The 14707-nt window shown below is 38.4% G+C and overlaps 1 protein-coding gene across 20 annotated transcripts in view; it reads left to right on the forward strand.

Annotated features, from left to right (window-relative positions):
* The window catches only part of SEC24D (SEC24 homolog D, COPII coat complex component), a 113461-nt gene that overhangs the window by 81308 nt on the left and 17446 nt on the right, over nucleotides 1-14707 (forward strand). For all 20 annotated transcript variants that reach the window (XM_068941730.1, XM_068941724.1, XM_068941731.1 and 17 more), the window contains 2 exons: nucleotides 10652-10790; nucleotides 12537-12652. In XM_068941730.1, coding sequence (XP_068797831.1) covers nucleotides 10652-10790; nucleotides 12537-12652 — 255 coding nt within the window. The remainder of the gene's footprint in view (nucleotides 1-10651; nucleotides 10791-12536; nucleotides 12653-14707) is intronic.

A 14707-nucleotide genomic window follows, 5' to 3' on the forward strand; every position in this document is an offset into this window, starting at 1 on the left:
ATGCCCACCTTGTTAAGTGTAAGCCTAAGTACTGCTGTTTTCCAGATATTAAAATAAAACATATTTCGAAGCATCCTTGTTGACATCTTCATCTGAGAGAGGACTGTGAGACTTTGGTCTCGTAGCTCTGAGTCTGCCTGGACTCTGGAGCGGAATAGATTTTTGACGAATCTTGCTACTTTGTCAACACCATTTTTTCCCTGCTAGCTAGCTAGCTAGGTTGATGTCTAGGTTTTTTGCATGGCTTCTTTAGGGATCCTGACTATCCGATGCATGGGATAGGGAGCCCAGAACCCATTGCCCTCTCCAGATGTCTCACCAGAGAGTTTTATACCACTCTGGAGGCCAGTGCCTGTAAGCTAGACTTTGCAGTGCCTAAGGTAGAGATGCATAAATCCTGTATTAGATAAAGCTTTCTATATGGAGTATGCCCTGGGCTAGTCTGGTGTTAGTAGTAAAATATTTGGAATGGGATTGTTTCCCAAGACTTCATCATGTAGGAGAATATTTTTGTTAGCCTATTAGGCTGTAAGAACAGAGGCTGCGCTCTGTAAGGATAGAACTTTCAGAGCCAAAGTTAGCAAAGGCTTTGACTGCAGAGTTTTTACTAAGCCAAGTAAATTTACTGATTTAAATTTTTTCTGCTTTTTGTTTTTGTTATACATTTTTAAAAACTTCCTACTTCTGTAATACGTTGTTCCACGCACCATTGTTGTTTTAATAAGAAGGTAATTCTGAAGGAGGTGGGGACAGTGACTTGGAAAACTGACAATTGTATGTTTCTTATATCCCGATAGTACTCAGAATCCTTGATTAATTTATGCACATTTGAAGGGAAACTGCTTTTCTAAAGATTTAGTTAAGATGCTGCAGTTAATTTTCTAATAAATTAGGGGCTGTGTCTGTTCTTCAGAATGGTAACGGTGGAAGAAAAAAATGACTAAGCAACAGTCAACAGGGAAGGGAAACGGTGAGGAAAAACAATATTCATATCCACTTAATTAGCTAGCATTTGCCAACAAAAATTAGGCACAAGTGAAAGATTACTTTGGCTCTTGCTAGGTGTGGTCTGTGACTCAAAATAGCTGCTGAGAAGGTATCTGCATTCTGCATGTGCGTTTCCCTCTACAGACTGCATGCTACTCTCCTGAAATGGTGTTTGTCTCCTCTTAAATGCTGGCCAAAGTTAATCATAGCAACAGCAGTAAATTAAACATTGTAAGACTGTGCAAACGCTAAGCTTTCAGGGATGTTATTCAGTTACCCTGGAAACTTTACAGAGTCAGAACACACTGGTTTTTAGTAAATTCAGGATGAGACGTTTGTATTTTGCTTTTGAAACTTTTATACATATTTTTTTGTTTACCAGTGCATTAGTGCAATGTTATATTCTGAATGTAGCAATGTGGAATTATGTTATTCCATAGAGAAAAAATACAGATTTTTTAAAAAGTTGAATCGGAAGCTGATTTTGACTTTTAGAATAGTATCAAACAAACATTAGAGCATATTACATCTAGGTCCTAATCGCGGCAGGTTCTAACGCTGTCCTGTAGGAAAATAAGAGGGTCTAAGCCTTCTTTTACAGAATGTCCCATCATCTTTTTTATGAGAAGGGAAGCTCTTCTCCTGGTAGGATGGGAAAGTGATGTTCCAAAACTGGACTCCTTTTTCATACTGTGTTTAACGGAATTAGGTAATCTGCCCATGCTGAATGGAGGCATAGGTTACCTCCTCAGCCCTAGAGTAAAGGAGCAAGAGAACAGATTTGCGTCCTTCCCAGGACTGCTTAGCTCATAGCTTAGTTCCACGCTTCCCTTACCTGTAGCATTGAGCAGAAGCTCAATCTTAATAAAAGAGAATAGAAAGGAGGGTGATTGCATACAAACGTTTTGAATGTTGGGAGGTCCCAGAGTCTCCTTGAAGCATCCAGCTGTCATAGCAGTGGAAGTATTCATGGAAGGGAATCTCAGAACATGAACATTCCTGCCTGATGTGATGCTTTTAAAGGAACAGCTAGGTTTGCTACTGACCTTCAGAACTAAGCTTCTATATGACGTGGAAATGACTTTCCTTTTGAAAAGGACATTAAACTCATTCCAGATCTCCTTGCCTCAGAGATGAGGACATCCTATGTTGCTTTTTGTTCACATAAAAAAAAAGTTCTCTTTATTCTTGCTAAGTACTCTTGTGGCAGAGGCAAGTGGGCAGCTACAGCTGGCTTATGAATGCAGCATGCCACCACTTTTAACTACTCTCAGTTCTTTCTAATATCAGTGGAAATAAATTAATTAGCCTTAGAGGTATGTTTACAAATAAATAGTGTTCAGGGAGGCCCAAAGGTAAACAAAACTATCTTCTCCTCCTCCAGTTAAACACTCTTAAACCTGCCAATATTTTTTTCCTAATTGCAGTTTCTTTCTTAAGTTTTCTTAGTTTCTTCAGTTGTGCCAAAATACGAGCAAGAGTGCTCCTGTTGTAAAAAGTTCTCAGGCATGCAAACATGAGTAGTCAGTTGCTTTAAAAAGTTTCAGTAATGCCTTCTAACAAAAGAGAAACAACTCTGGGTGTTTGAGAGGGAAAGAAACACTCTATTCACCAGACTATTCATTCATGCTATAAATCTTAAGTCAGTAATTGCTTTTCTATCAGATCTTGAGATATACACTCTCACGCACACTCTCACGCACACTCTCACACACATTTTTGGCCTCTAAAGCTGACAATAGCCCTGGAGGCCAAAGCAGTCCTGAAATCCCAAGTTCATTTTTGGTTTTGTTCATGCTACAAAAGTGTTAAAAATATTGCTAACGCTCTCCTGTTGCAGTATTTCATCTAGGAGAAGTGTTGCTTCAGAGATCACAATGCAACACTCAGATTTATTTATGAACTTAAATATTTGTTCCCTAAATGTAGAGCTCTGCGTTCCACGAGCACTGTTTGAAGTGTTGCTTGATTAGTTATCCTAAGGATATTCTAGAGCATGTTAGAAATGGTAACAGCTGTGTTTGCATTAAATGGTCTTTGACCTTTTAAAACAGAATTGATCTGCTAGCGTATTCGTTATGTTTGTATGTCAGTAGGCTGTGCCTCTATTTTAAATTGTGGTGTTAGATTTATCATGTATTTAGCAGTCTTGAAAAATTGTGTGTGAGGATAAACTTAACATTCGTGTGACCGTTCAGCAAGGAGAAGTCAGTAGTAGTAGTATTTCAATCACAGATTCTGCTTTGCTCTCTTGAAAATACTTTAGGACTCTCCTGCCATAGTCTGCAAAACATAAAAATGATGCCCGAACAAGACATCTTTACTAATTCTAATTACTTCTGTAAAATGTGACATTAAACATCTTTTATTTCATTCTCTGCTGAATGAATGTCAAGCCAGACAGAGGAAAAAATCAGAATGCCATCTCACTGAAAATCAGACTTCTGATTTCATTGTGAAACTCCAGTGACGATTAAAGCTAGAGTATCTCCCTTGCGGTTATTACTTACCGTGTCTGCAGAGAGGCTTCTTAAAAGTTACCTTTCTTATTTTCCTACAGTTTTACAGTTAGTGTGACAGCAGTGCCGACAAATCTCTGACAAGGACTGTAGTGCTGCACCATTTGTGATACTGATGTGTGGGAAGTGGAGCTGTGGGTTAACACAGACATGAACCTGTCTCCTCTCATGCAATTTAACATGTGCATATCCCACTTAGGGGTGCTAACAGGAGCGGCTGGAGGGGTTGTCCTAGAGAAGATGTGTCTCTCTTTTATTCCACCCTTTGTTCCCGTCTTGTATATACGCCTCTACACCAGTCCCCCTTTTACTGGGATGAGCGTAGACTGAACTGAGAGAGGTTCTGCTAGACTTCCAAAACGTTAGCACTTTAAAACAATCGGAAGTCTGTTGTTCAGCCCAGGTTGTTGATTATCCAATTTCATGCTCCTGCTTGTATCATCAGTTAATCCTGGCTACTGACCTTCACTTGAGATACAGCATGTCCCTACATCCAAATAACAGTCAACACTTCAAAGTTGAGAAGTGCTAGAGAGCGCTGTCTTGTTAATGCTTGGTATTCTCTGCCTGGGATCCATGACCAGGGCAACTTGTGGTGCTTCTCTTAAGCCTGGCTCGTAAACTTTTTTTTTTTTTTTTGTCTTCTGTCAATTATGTGGTATGGTAGTTTTAAAGAATAAGCCTAGCTAGTTTTTAAAAGCCAGTTCTCACTTTGCTAGTGGAAGGATAACTTTTCTATGCCAAAATTGCATCGTTATTGTATGTATTTCCCCCCACCCTCAAACTTTTTTAAATCCTTCTTCTCACGTTGAATAGAGTAGCCTGTATTTATACTTTTCACACTGCTAACTCTACAGGTGGTATTTGCAACCAACTGAATAAAAAGGGAGTGAATAACGATTGCATGGAAAGACTAAGGTATGATTCACTGAAATCAAAGAGTGTCTTTCTGTTTATTTTGGTACATACTGGATCATGTCCCATGTGCGGTGCTGACTTGAAACTCAGCAAGCATGCACCGTAGTTTCTGCATTGCTGAGCATGCAGTTGAAGGTTAGGCCTCAGTCTGGAGTGTTTTTGAGTGGAAAGATCTGAACATGCTTCTTCCATTATCACGTGGTCTGTAAAGATCAGGTTTGAGCCAGGAGATACTGCATGGTGTGGTTGATACTTCAGCCATGCTGCAGTTAGGCAAGCAAACAAAAAACAGTTGAAAAAGCAGTGGCTACAGAGAACGTTTGAACCTGATGTCAGCCTTGCAGAGGAGACAATCCAGATTTGGGGTTTGAGTCATATATGCTGAGGAGGCTGATAGGGTTTAACATCTAAAAACCAAGAATAGGCAAAATCATTTCTTCAGAGGGAATGGTTTCTGATAAAAGGCCTTAGGAAGATCACAAAGGGAAATACTTTACTTGGTATTTTAATGCAAATCAGTAAAGCAGCTCAAAACCCAGGGATTATTTGTAGACTTGTAAATCTTTCCCCAAAGCAAACTATGATGATATAATAAAAGAAAGCAAACCTTTCCAGCAGTCCTAGGAAATACAGACAGTTGGATTGGGGGGGGGGGGGGGGGGAACAAAAGCAAAACCCTATATCATGAATCCAGAACCCACAGATGTTGTGTTTCAAACTTCTCTTTGATTATTCTGAGGAGTTTTTCCTCCTCTGTTTACTGTAAATGTAAGATCTGGATGAGGCAGTGGTACCACGCTATGCCAGCAACTTTCTTCTGTTCATCAGAAAGTTAAATAGAATAGCATATTTTAAAATTCTAAATGTAACTATTTTAATAAATAAACTTGCATGAATGTTGGTATAAATAATAGTTCTAGAAACACTATTTGTTGCCCTGGCAAACTGCACAGTTTGTCAATGGGCTTTTTGGATTCAGCCCTGTTTGAATGGAATAGCTGGTAGTGTGTCTGTTTTCTGATAATCAGCTGTGCAAATGCAACGTTTAATGCTTACCGTATCTCAGAACTATGGAGTGTTTTATCTGCTGCTGTGTCACTGAGTATAATTTTAAGCAACTGTCATGTCTGAAGTCATCAAAAGATGTGGATCTTTGCAGCCCTCCAAACCTGTGAGATATTCTTCACCTTTGGAAACAAATAGCCTGCATCTAAAAATGACCATTAACTAGTCTCCTGAAATCTTAGATCCTCTAAATCTGGGTTTTGCAGAGGATATGTTGTCATAATCATTTGTCTCCTGACATAATGTGCAGTTGAACAGGCAGCTTGTTGAGTGTAGCATACAATGTTACATTATGTAGAGTGTCCCTCAGTGTCTTGCTGTGGTAACGTTCTTCAAAAGTATACAGAAGAGTGGGTGGCAATTTCCCCCTCTTGAGGGGTAGAGGAGGGGTGTGAGAGACAGACAGACACTGATCTCACTGAAAACTGCACTCATGGTAGGACATCTCATATTCCTCTTGGAAGCAGCCAGACGTTGCCAAGCTGTGTGGGCCACGTTTCAATATGATAGCGTTCCTGCCTTTTCAGGCCTGGGCTGTTAAGTGCATCTGAACAATGATGAAGTAAAACTAAGGGCAAAAATGCGGCCCCTAATGCTGATGTATTGCTGTACTGATAGGGTGTGTGTTAAGGAGTAACTAGGAATCTGCCTTGGCCATGGTGGGTAGGAAAAGGCAAACGCTAAGATATCACGTGTGGAGCTTTTGCTTGCAGCACAGTTACACAGTGCTTTTTGCAGCCAGTCTGTATGTGCAAGTTTGACGATGAAAAGAGATAGCATGCTGCGTATATTTCTTTCTTTTTTTTTTTTTGCATGAAAATGGCTAGTTTTCTTCAGTGTTTGTGTATATCTCTTTCTCCAGACAGAGACTTCTCTGACTCTCTCTTCGCAATACCTTTTCAGAGCTGTGCCATGATGATCTAGAGCTTTATCACAGCCTTATTTCTACACTTAATAGTTTCCAGCTGTGGCCCTGATCCTGCAATATGAATACAGTGATACTTTGCTTGCATCACAGGAAACCCTCAGGAGTGGGTCAGAACTTTATTTTAATAGTATGCTCAGTGATTCAGCTTTCTGAGACTTTAAAGCACAGATTACAGTCTTTTTGGTAAACGATATGGAAGTGTTTAACTTTGGAGCTGTGCCACCAATGTGTATCTATTGCTTTTTGATATTTTACTGACTCCTAAGAGATGTGCTTGCTGAAATATTTCCAAAATAAAATTCTTGCTTTCCCAGCTATATTTGGACTAATAGGAGGATAAGTTATGGTTTATCAGATCAGCTTTCAGAACTTGTACTCCAGTGAGGCCCCGAGCTTCCAGAGAAGGGAAAGTTTATGCAAGTCAGAGCATTTCCCATCTCTCCTGCCCAGTCACCATTTGCTTTGGCATAAGACCGTGCTCTTCTACCTCCAAACACAACTGATTCTCTCAGCCTCTGTTCCTTCAGCTTGCATAATAGGCACCCCTTATGTGAGTCCAATCTAATTCACATTTAGCCTATCGCGTATTAGCTTTGGTCAGAAGTTTTGATAAGTGTTTATATTTTGATAGTGCCAGAAGACGAGCAATCAATATCTAAGAGTCCATTTTTGTAAGATTCCGTCTCTGTTCTTTACTGGATGGCCCATATAGGGGAACTGGGCAAAGGGTTGTGAAGAGATAAGGACGAAGAGAGGTATAAGGACATATCGCACAAGCATACCAAAGGTCCAAAGAGTTATGGCAGATATCTAACTTGATTCAGTTTTTATTGGTAGAGATTTAAGGGAGGAGAGGAAAAAAAATGCTCGTAATTTCATAGGTGGAAAGGCAAAAGAAAAAAGAATGTTGCACTGTTTTTTCAGAAAAAAAGGAATCCCTAAGATTTTTTGATTTATATCTTATTCCTCTACTTCTCTAGGAGTTTGCCAATGACTGCAAAGGGCAACATAAGCAAATCTCTTCTCTATCTTCTGGTATACAGTGACCTCTACAGAGAGTAGAGCATATACAACAGGACTTTCCCAATTAGCAGCATTGCTTTTGGCTTTGCGTGATGACAGTTTTTCTTTTTGTATTCATTAGTGCATACTTACTCTATTTTATGGTTTTTTTTTAATGCATGTGCATTATTATTTGCTTATTTTAATTCCCACAAAGATCTATCTGAATTTTAAAAAAAAGGTATGTCCTCGTGACAGTGGTTACTTTGACAGTTGGAGAATGCATTTATACACCTAATCAAAATTTCTCTTGGAGGGTAGAAAGTCTAGTCTTACGTTGCAGTGCCCTGGAGGATTTTTTTTTTTTGATGAGGTGAAGTTTCTTTCACAACCGTGGTTGTTCAAGAAGTGATTTGATGCTTTTTGTCAATGTTTCTTCTGAAATTGTCGTACAGAGCAGTTTATTATTAGATGCTGCTTATTACTGAATTAATGGTTTACATTATTTTTAAATAATCCCATAGCGTAAATGCAAATTCAAATTTAAGAAATCAAACATGCAGGGGCTTTTTGCAGCACTAGTCTTTGTTAGATAAATTCCTTAAAATGCTGAGTGAGTAAGGGCTAAGTCATTAGTCACTCCTGTGTGAGGAGTAACGGTGGTAGAAATTCTATCGCATATGTTTCTTGGTTGCATTTTGCTTCACTGATTGGTTTTTAAAGTCTTACAAGTTTATTAGGAAGAAAAAATAGCCTGCTTCTGTCATGTGATTTCATTAGTATTTCATTGTTTGTTTCTCTGGATAAGACCAAGCAGAATCCAACCTAGTAAATAGAATATCGCCTGTGAGTATCGCCTTGAGCACATATTTTAACTTCATGCATTCTGCATAGTCTGAGTGACTTCAAGACAACCATTTGATGCACAGAATTAAACATGTACACAAATCTTTGCAAACATAAGCTTTAGGCTACTGGGACTCTAAATCCGCATTTAAAAAGGAACTTTGTGTCGACTGTTTTTGTTTGTTTGTTTTTGAGAAGCTTAAAGGAGAAGAAAAATAAAATGTCCACTCCAAATATGAAAAGAGAAGAAAAAGCACATTTTTTTCTGCTGTCTTTAAAAGGTTTATTTATTAAATGTATAGAAAAAAGTACACACCAATGCTCTGAGCTTCATGCCGTTAATTTTTGTGACTGTTCTTATTCATGCTTTATGTATAACAGTCTTTATTTTTGGTAAGGTATTTCAGATTATGTTCCTTTGATGTTTTGTATTTTTTTTCTTTGTTCTTAGATAATAATAAATGTATCAAAATTGGGTTTAAAATTACTAAAACAGTGTGTATAAATACATCAGGAATGGGCTTTGTTTTGTTTTCCATACCAGATCAGATACTGTAATAATATTAACTGCAAACTAGATCCAGGCCTCATTAAACTAATACAATAGAATGATAAGCAGAAAACTGCCTGGTAATGAGCAAAACCCAGAAGTTTTACAACTCATTAAGTGATTGTGGCTGATGACCAAGTTTTGTAGCCTGGGCTCTCACATCTGAGAAATGACTCCGGTAGCTTACCAGCCGACATTATTGGTTAATTTGTGTTAAACTCAATGTTCGTAGAAGAAAGAGCACAAAGTAAAGTAATATCTCAGTAGAGCAGGAGGGAGCACTTAAAACCCATGTAGTGAAATCTACTTGTATGTATAAAATCCCTGGCAAAAGCATTAGGCCCATGGGAGAAATAAAGGAGCAAAATAATTGTCTCTATGACAGATAAACAAACAGTAAAACGTACTGTAAGCAGTGAATGCTAAAAGGACAAGTATGATTTTTCTAGTTACTCAGAGACTCTTATGCTCCAATAAAAGATAAAAGTGTATAATAGATGAAATATGTGCTTTCTGTAAGAAGAGGCAGAAAAATTTTAAATGAATAAACAAATATGCTAGTGAAAAAAATCTTAGCATTCAAATGCTGTCAGCATTTTTCCTCTTGGGGAGATCTGTCTTGTGGCCCTACTCTGGATTTATTTTCTTGCTCTTATGCTAGCGTTTAGTTGGGATTGAGGGGAGTAAGGAGAAAAGAGACAAACACAAAACAACGTTTATGCTCTGTAAAGTTTCAGAAATAACTGAACAAACTTCCATGTATATAATGATTTCAAGTATGAGTTTTCAAACACATGAATTATAATCACAGGAATCTTTCAATTGCTGCACAGTTATTACTGAAAGAGACATCTGGGAAATGTCTTCCATTCGCTGTGGTTTTGGCAGACTATAAGCAAGCATCATCGGTGTAATTAAACTGACAAGTGTTTGAGATACTGTATTTGTTTGCTCTATGTACTTTCCTTCAATAAATATTAGTATTGCTTCTAAATCTTCTACTCTAACTGGTAGCTCTGACAACATAGAAACCTTAGCATAGCATGTAACATGGCAGTGTTAGCGGGCGAGATAGTTAGGAGAAGATATTAGAATTCTGTTTTCTTAGCAAATACCTGTTTGAGAGAGCCGCGTGCAACAGATGAGCATCAGATAGATTTCTTTGGGAAAGGCTCAGCCCGATAGAGAGGGCAAAATAGCTGAGGCCAGCAGCAATCCTCTTAAGCTCTAGAACCCCTTTGGTGGAGAAAAAGTCAACCTAGAGTGCTAAATTCCCAGTGCCTTCCCAATTCTGTAGGCTGGGCTGGCTCCTATCAGGCACTACTGCAAGGCTAGATTAACTCTTGTTGTAGGCTTTTGGTGCGAATGCTGGTTTTCTTTTGTGATAAATACCAAAATAGGCTTGTGAAGTTGTAAATTTAGCCTTTCTTATTCGTGCTGGAAGGCACCTTTCCAGACACCTTGTTTCATGTTTTCCTAAGCAAGATGCGTGTTTATTTAAGTAAAAACAGGGTTACTGCAGCTCAAGCAAGTTCACTCTCCAGTTACAGCTGCGATGGGTCACCTAATTCTGCTCAGGACCTGTAAAAAAGCTGTGAAGGGGTGGAGGGAATGTAGTTGTGTGGCGAAATCTGAATGCCCTGGCCTCCTACAGACTGCGTGAGACCTCTGGGCTTGGGCCAGCTGTACTGCAGAATTTGGGTAAATGCTGAACAACTATCTCTTGATCTAGGGGATGTCCGATACGAGTTAAGTCCGAGCAGCAGCTTTCTGTCTCACTTTATTTGGTTTCAAATTTGCATTGCTTTTTACATCTTCGTGTACCTCTTTATCTAGACACCTCTTTATGTTGTAAACCATGGTGAGACTGGACCCATCCGATGTAACAGGTGCAAAGCTTATATGTGTCCCTTCATGCAGTTTATTGAAGGTGGAAGAAGATATCAGTGTGGATTTTGCAACTGTGTAAATGATGGTAAGTGTTGTTTCTCTGATCTGTGATTCTGACAAATGCCATAAAACTAAAAATAAACTGTTTTCCTAAAATTATTTTCTGGATTTGTTGACGTCAAGAGAAAATAATCTGGTGAGATGCAGTAACTAGGCCTATTTCAAAATTAAAAAAAAATACTGCCCAAGAAAGAGGACTTATAAACATTCATTCAGTATAATTTTTTAAAAGAAATTTAAGAAAAAATAGCAATGCTCAATCACGAAGTCCAGTCTGATACGATCAAAGCTTTATTTAAAAACAATATGTCAAGCACAGGCTACAAAGCTGCTATATTGTATATTGCTAACTGAAAGCAACTTTTGTGTAGAAAAATAAATGTCTTTAAAGAAGTCTAAATGTTCAGCAAGAAGCAAATATTTAGAACCATGTTAGATTAGTCCTGTCCATGACTGTGGATGCAATGGTTAAATAACCTATTAATCTTACTGTGACAAGTGTTGGTTTTCACAGAAGATACCATGCCATATTTGTTCAAGTGTGCTGCATGTGACTCATAAGTGCTCTTGTGCTTTTGGCTAAATCCCAAGTCTTTGCCAGAACTAGCCTTTCTAGACATTTGTATCAAGTTGGATTTCCTCAGCTGGATCACAGCAGTATAGTGCTTTCCCTAATACAGTAATCTTTTCAACTCTGAAATGTGAACCTTGACAGACTCGTTCCAAATTCTTTTCTGCCTGAGGTCCAAATGTTTGTGCGAGATAAGTTTCCTAGTTTGTTAGCGATTTAAACTCTCATGAACTTAAATTTGAATGCATTATGAACATAAGAGATTTTAACTGAAGTGTCTGTTTAGATCTTGCTTGGTATTACCACAGTGCTTTTCATCTAAGTCTGAAAGCACTTTAAAAAAACGTTAACGAGGCCTAAAAATACCCCATGAACTAGGTAAACATCCCCCCCCCCTTTTTTTTTTTTAACAGGCAACAAAAACCTGAAAAGTAAACATTTTAAACATCTATTGGTCAAGGAAAGAGGAGTTAAAATCCAGTGGTGAATCTTCCTCCGTGTCACTCTAACCTGTTAGACTAGCTGCATATAAATTGTTGGTGGCAAAGCCACTTGATGTCTTAATGCTTCCTTGGAGCTGAGTTCTGCATCTTTCATCTGTAGCTACAGAAGGTTCCCAATATAACGGACTTGATGCAGTTTGCTGTACAGTAGGCCAGACTTGTCAACCTTGTAGCGCTATTTCTGATGAAGTGGTATTTTGGATAAAGCAGCACAGGCTTCAGGAAAAGTGCTGTTTTTAAAAACAGTTTTCTGGGTTTCAGCTTTTTAAGCTGCAGAGCTTACGGCTTCTGTGACCTGAATTAAGCTTTGAGTAGACTCTGTCTACTAACAAAATAGCTGCTTTTAGTCTGTAACCTGAGAATGGCAGGCTCTTGCCTGTGGAAATAACTTGTACCAGTTTTACCTGCTTAAGCTTGAATAGCGTAGGGCTGAAAGAACATAGACATTTATAGGGGAATATGCCTTGTCCTCCAAATGCAAGAGGAGCTTGCATTACTAAAGATTTTTTTTTTTTCCATAAACGAAAGTGATCCTAAAAAAAAATATTGCAACCTGGCAAAGTGTTTGCACGCTTCCCTTAGTCAATGAAAGAAGAGCTTATATTATTTAATTGTGTGTGTTAGAAGGAGTTTTTGGTTGTTCTCCTCACCCCAAAATATAAATCTTTTTTTTTCCCCCTCTCATTTTTGTTTTTAGTCCCTCCATTCTTCTTTCAGCATCTGGACCACATTGGCCGGCGGGTAGACTACTATGAAAGGCCCGAGTTATCTCTGGGATCTTATGAATACGTTGCTACCTTGGATTATTGCCGAGTGAGTATTTCCAGTATGGAAAATTACAAATTTATGTTAAAACAAACAAAATCCTTTAAATACCAACATTAGAATAAGCACACCTGTAAGCTGAATATCAGAGTCCAGGAACATTTTAGGAAATATAGACAGATGCACAGGATTTAAGCTTGCAGTACTGTGTTTTGTTCTCTCATGCTCCTGAGTATCAGACTCAGCATATCAGTAAGAATAACAAAAAGTGCAGCAAAGTCATGGATCACTGGTGTTCAGCTGGGGCATTGGTTTGGTCCCAGCAAGCATGCTGCGCTGTCTAGAGGATATAGCTGAAATTGCAAGGCAACGTTGAATTTTAGCTGCCAGTCTTTGGCTAATTTTGAAGACAGATACATATCTAAATTGCCTTCTCAACTCTGAAAACCTTAGCGTGGGAATTTGACCTCTCATTTTTTTTCCTGACATGAGTAGTTTTAGTGGTTTGACCAAAAAATAAGTTTTAATGGAGTGGGTTAGCTCTCTTATTGTTAACTCACTTAAGGGCTTGGTCCAAAGCCCACTCAAGTTACTGGAAGTATTTGTAGTTGATTTCATTTAGAGAACTGTATTTAGTACTTCCCAAAGTATAAATTACTTAACTTTTCCAATTTTTACTCAGTTTACAAAATTGCAAGTGTGACTTCGTCTGTGTGCAATATAGAAAATTGTTTTCTGTTCTGACTGAAATCAGATAGAATTTTCTTTCTCTCAGGGTCAGAATTAAGTGTCAGTGGATTGAGGTCATAAGAAAATGAAGAAAGGCAGTTGGATCCTGTGAAGTCTTGAAGTAGATACCTGTAATTTCCGCAGACCTGAGACTAGCAAATTATTGCTGTCACAAAGGAAATCAGCAGACTGATTAGTTCGGCTTTCTCGCAAGGGGACTGATCCAGAGTCCAGTGAGACCTGCTTTATGGATTTCTTTGAGATCTGGGTTAGCCCCAGAACAGGAGAGAACTGAGTAGCTGTAGCAAGGCATTACAGAAATAAGGCAAGGGACTCTGAGTTAGAGCTCATCAATGTAGCTCCAACAGATTCAGTAAAGCTTTGCCAATTTCTGGCAGCTAAGCCTTTGAAAACTCAAGCGTGCTGAAGAGCTCCATGTCATTTTCATGGTTCTTGTCGTCCGCTCTGGAGCGCAACCCTGTGTGATGCAGCCATCTTCACCGTGCAGCTTTCAGCACGGTGGCTTTTGCCATACAGTTTAAACCAACGAGTTTCCTCAATTAGTCCAGCAGGATCTGTCTTTTTATTGCGAAGACCTGTTGTATAAAATTACTAGAATGTTATAAAAAAGAAATCTTTTATGTCACGCAGACTTTCCCTGGAAATGTGAGGTCATGGATTGCAGAGAAGTTAACAGTGTTATTTCGTAATTTGTTTTTCATTTTGTTCTAAGTTAGCCAAGTTTAATTTTTTTCTAAATCTAGTCTAAGACCAAAACTGAAAAGTTACTTCCTTTTGTGCTTATCAAATGACAAGGATGAACAGCTACAAAAAATGTTAACAAATAACAGCTGTGTTGCATTACTGTGCTCCTGCTAAGCGGATGTGGCAAGAGCACAAGTTCTCATTTCTACCATATATATGTCAGAAAATAGGCAAGGATTCTTTATAAATAGTGTTGTGATATGGGAGTTTAGAAAGTAGTATTTGGTACAGTTTTTGAACTAGCATCCAAATACAGAAAACATAACAGCTTTTAAGAATACCCACCTGGTTTTATTTCGCTAAAATTAATCCTATTTTGCATGATTCAAAGGAAGTGCGATCAAGGGTGTAATATGAAGTTTAATGTAAAGTGTGCCAGGTACTATGGACAAGTCTTAATTAAAGGGTTAGATAATTTTTTAAAAGCAAGAGTTTTCTGGGTTTCAGTTGTAACAAGTACAGCTTCAGCGGCCAGAACTTGTGTGAAGGCTATGAAATAGAATAGATAACTATAATGGAAGGTTCACCAGCATTTGATACTGATTGATGACCACTACTAGTTTAATGAGAATTAGGAAAACTGATCTTAGGCTTATAGCTGGGGCTGTG

This window comes from Struthio camelus, chromosome 4 (genome assembly GCF_040807025.1).
Source record: "Struthio camelus isolate bStrCam1 chromosome 4, bStrCam1.hap1, whole genome shotgun sequence".
In the NCBI taxonomy this organism is placed as follows: domain Eukaryota; kingdom Metazoa; phylum Chordata; class Aves; order Struthioniformes; family Struthionidae; genus Struthio; species Struthio camelus.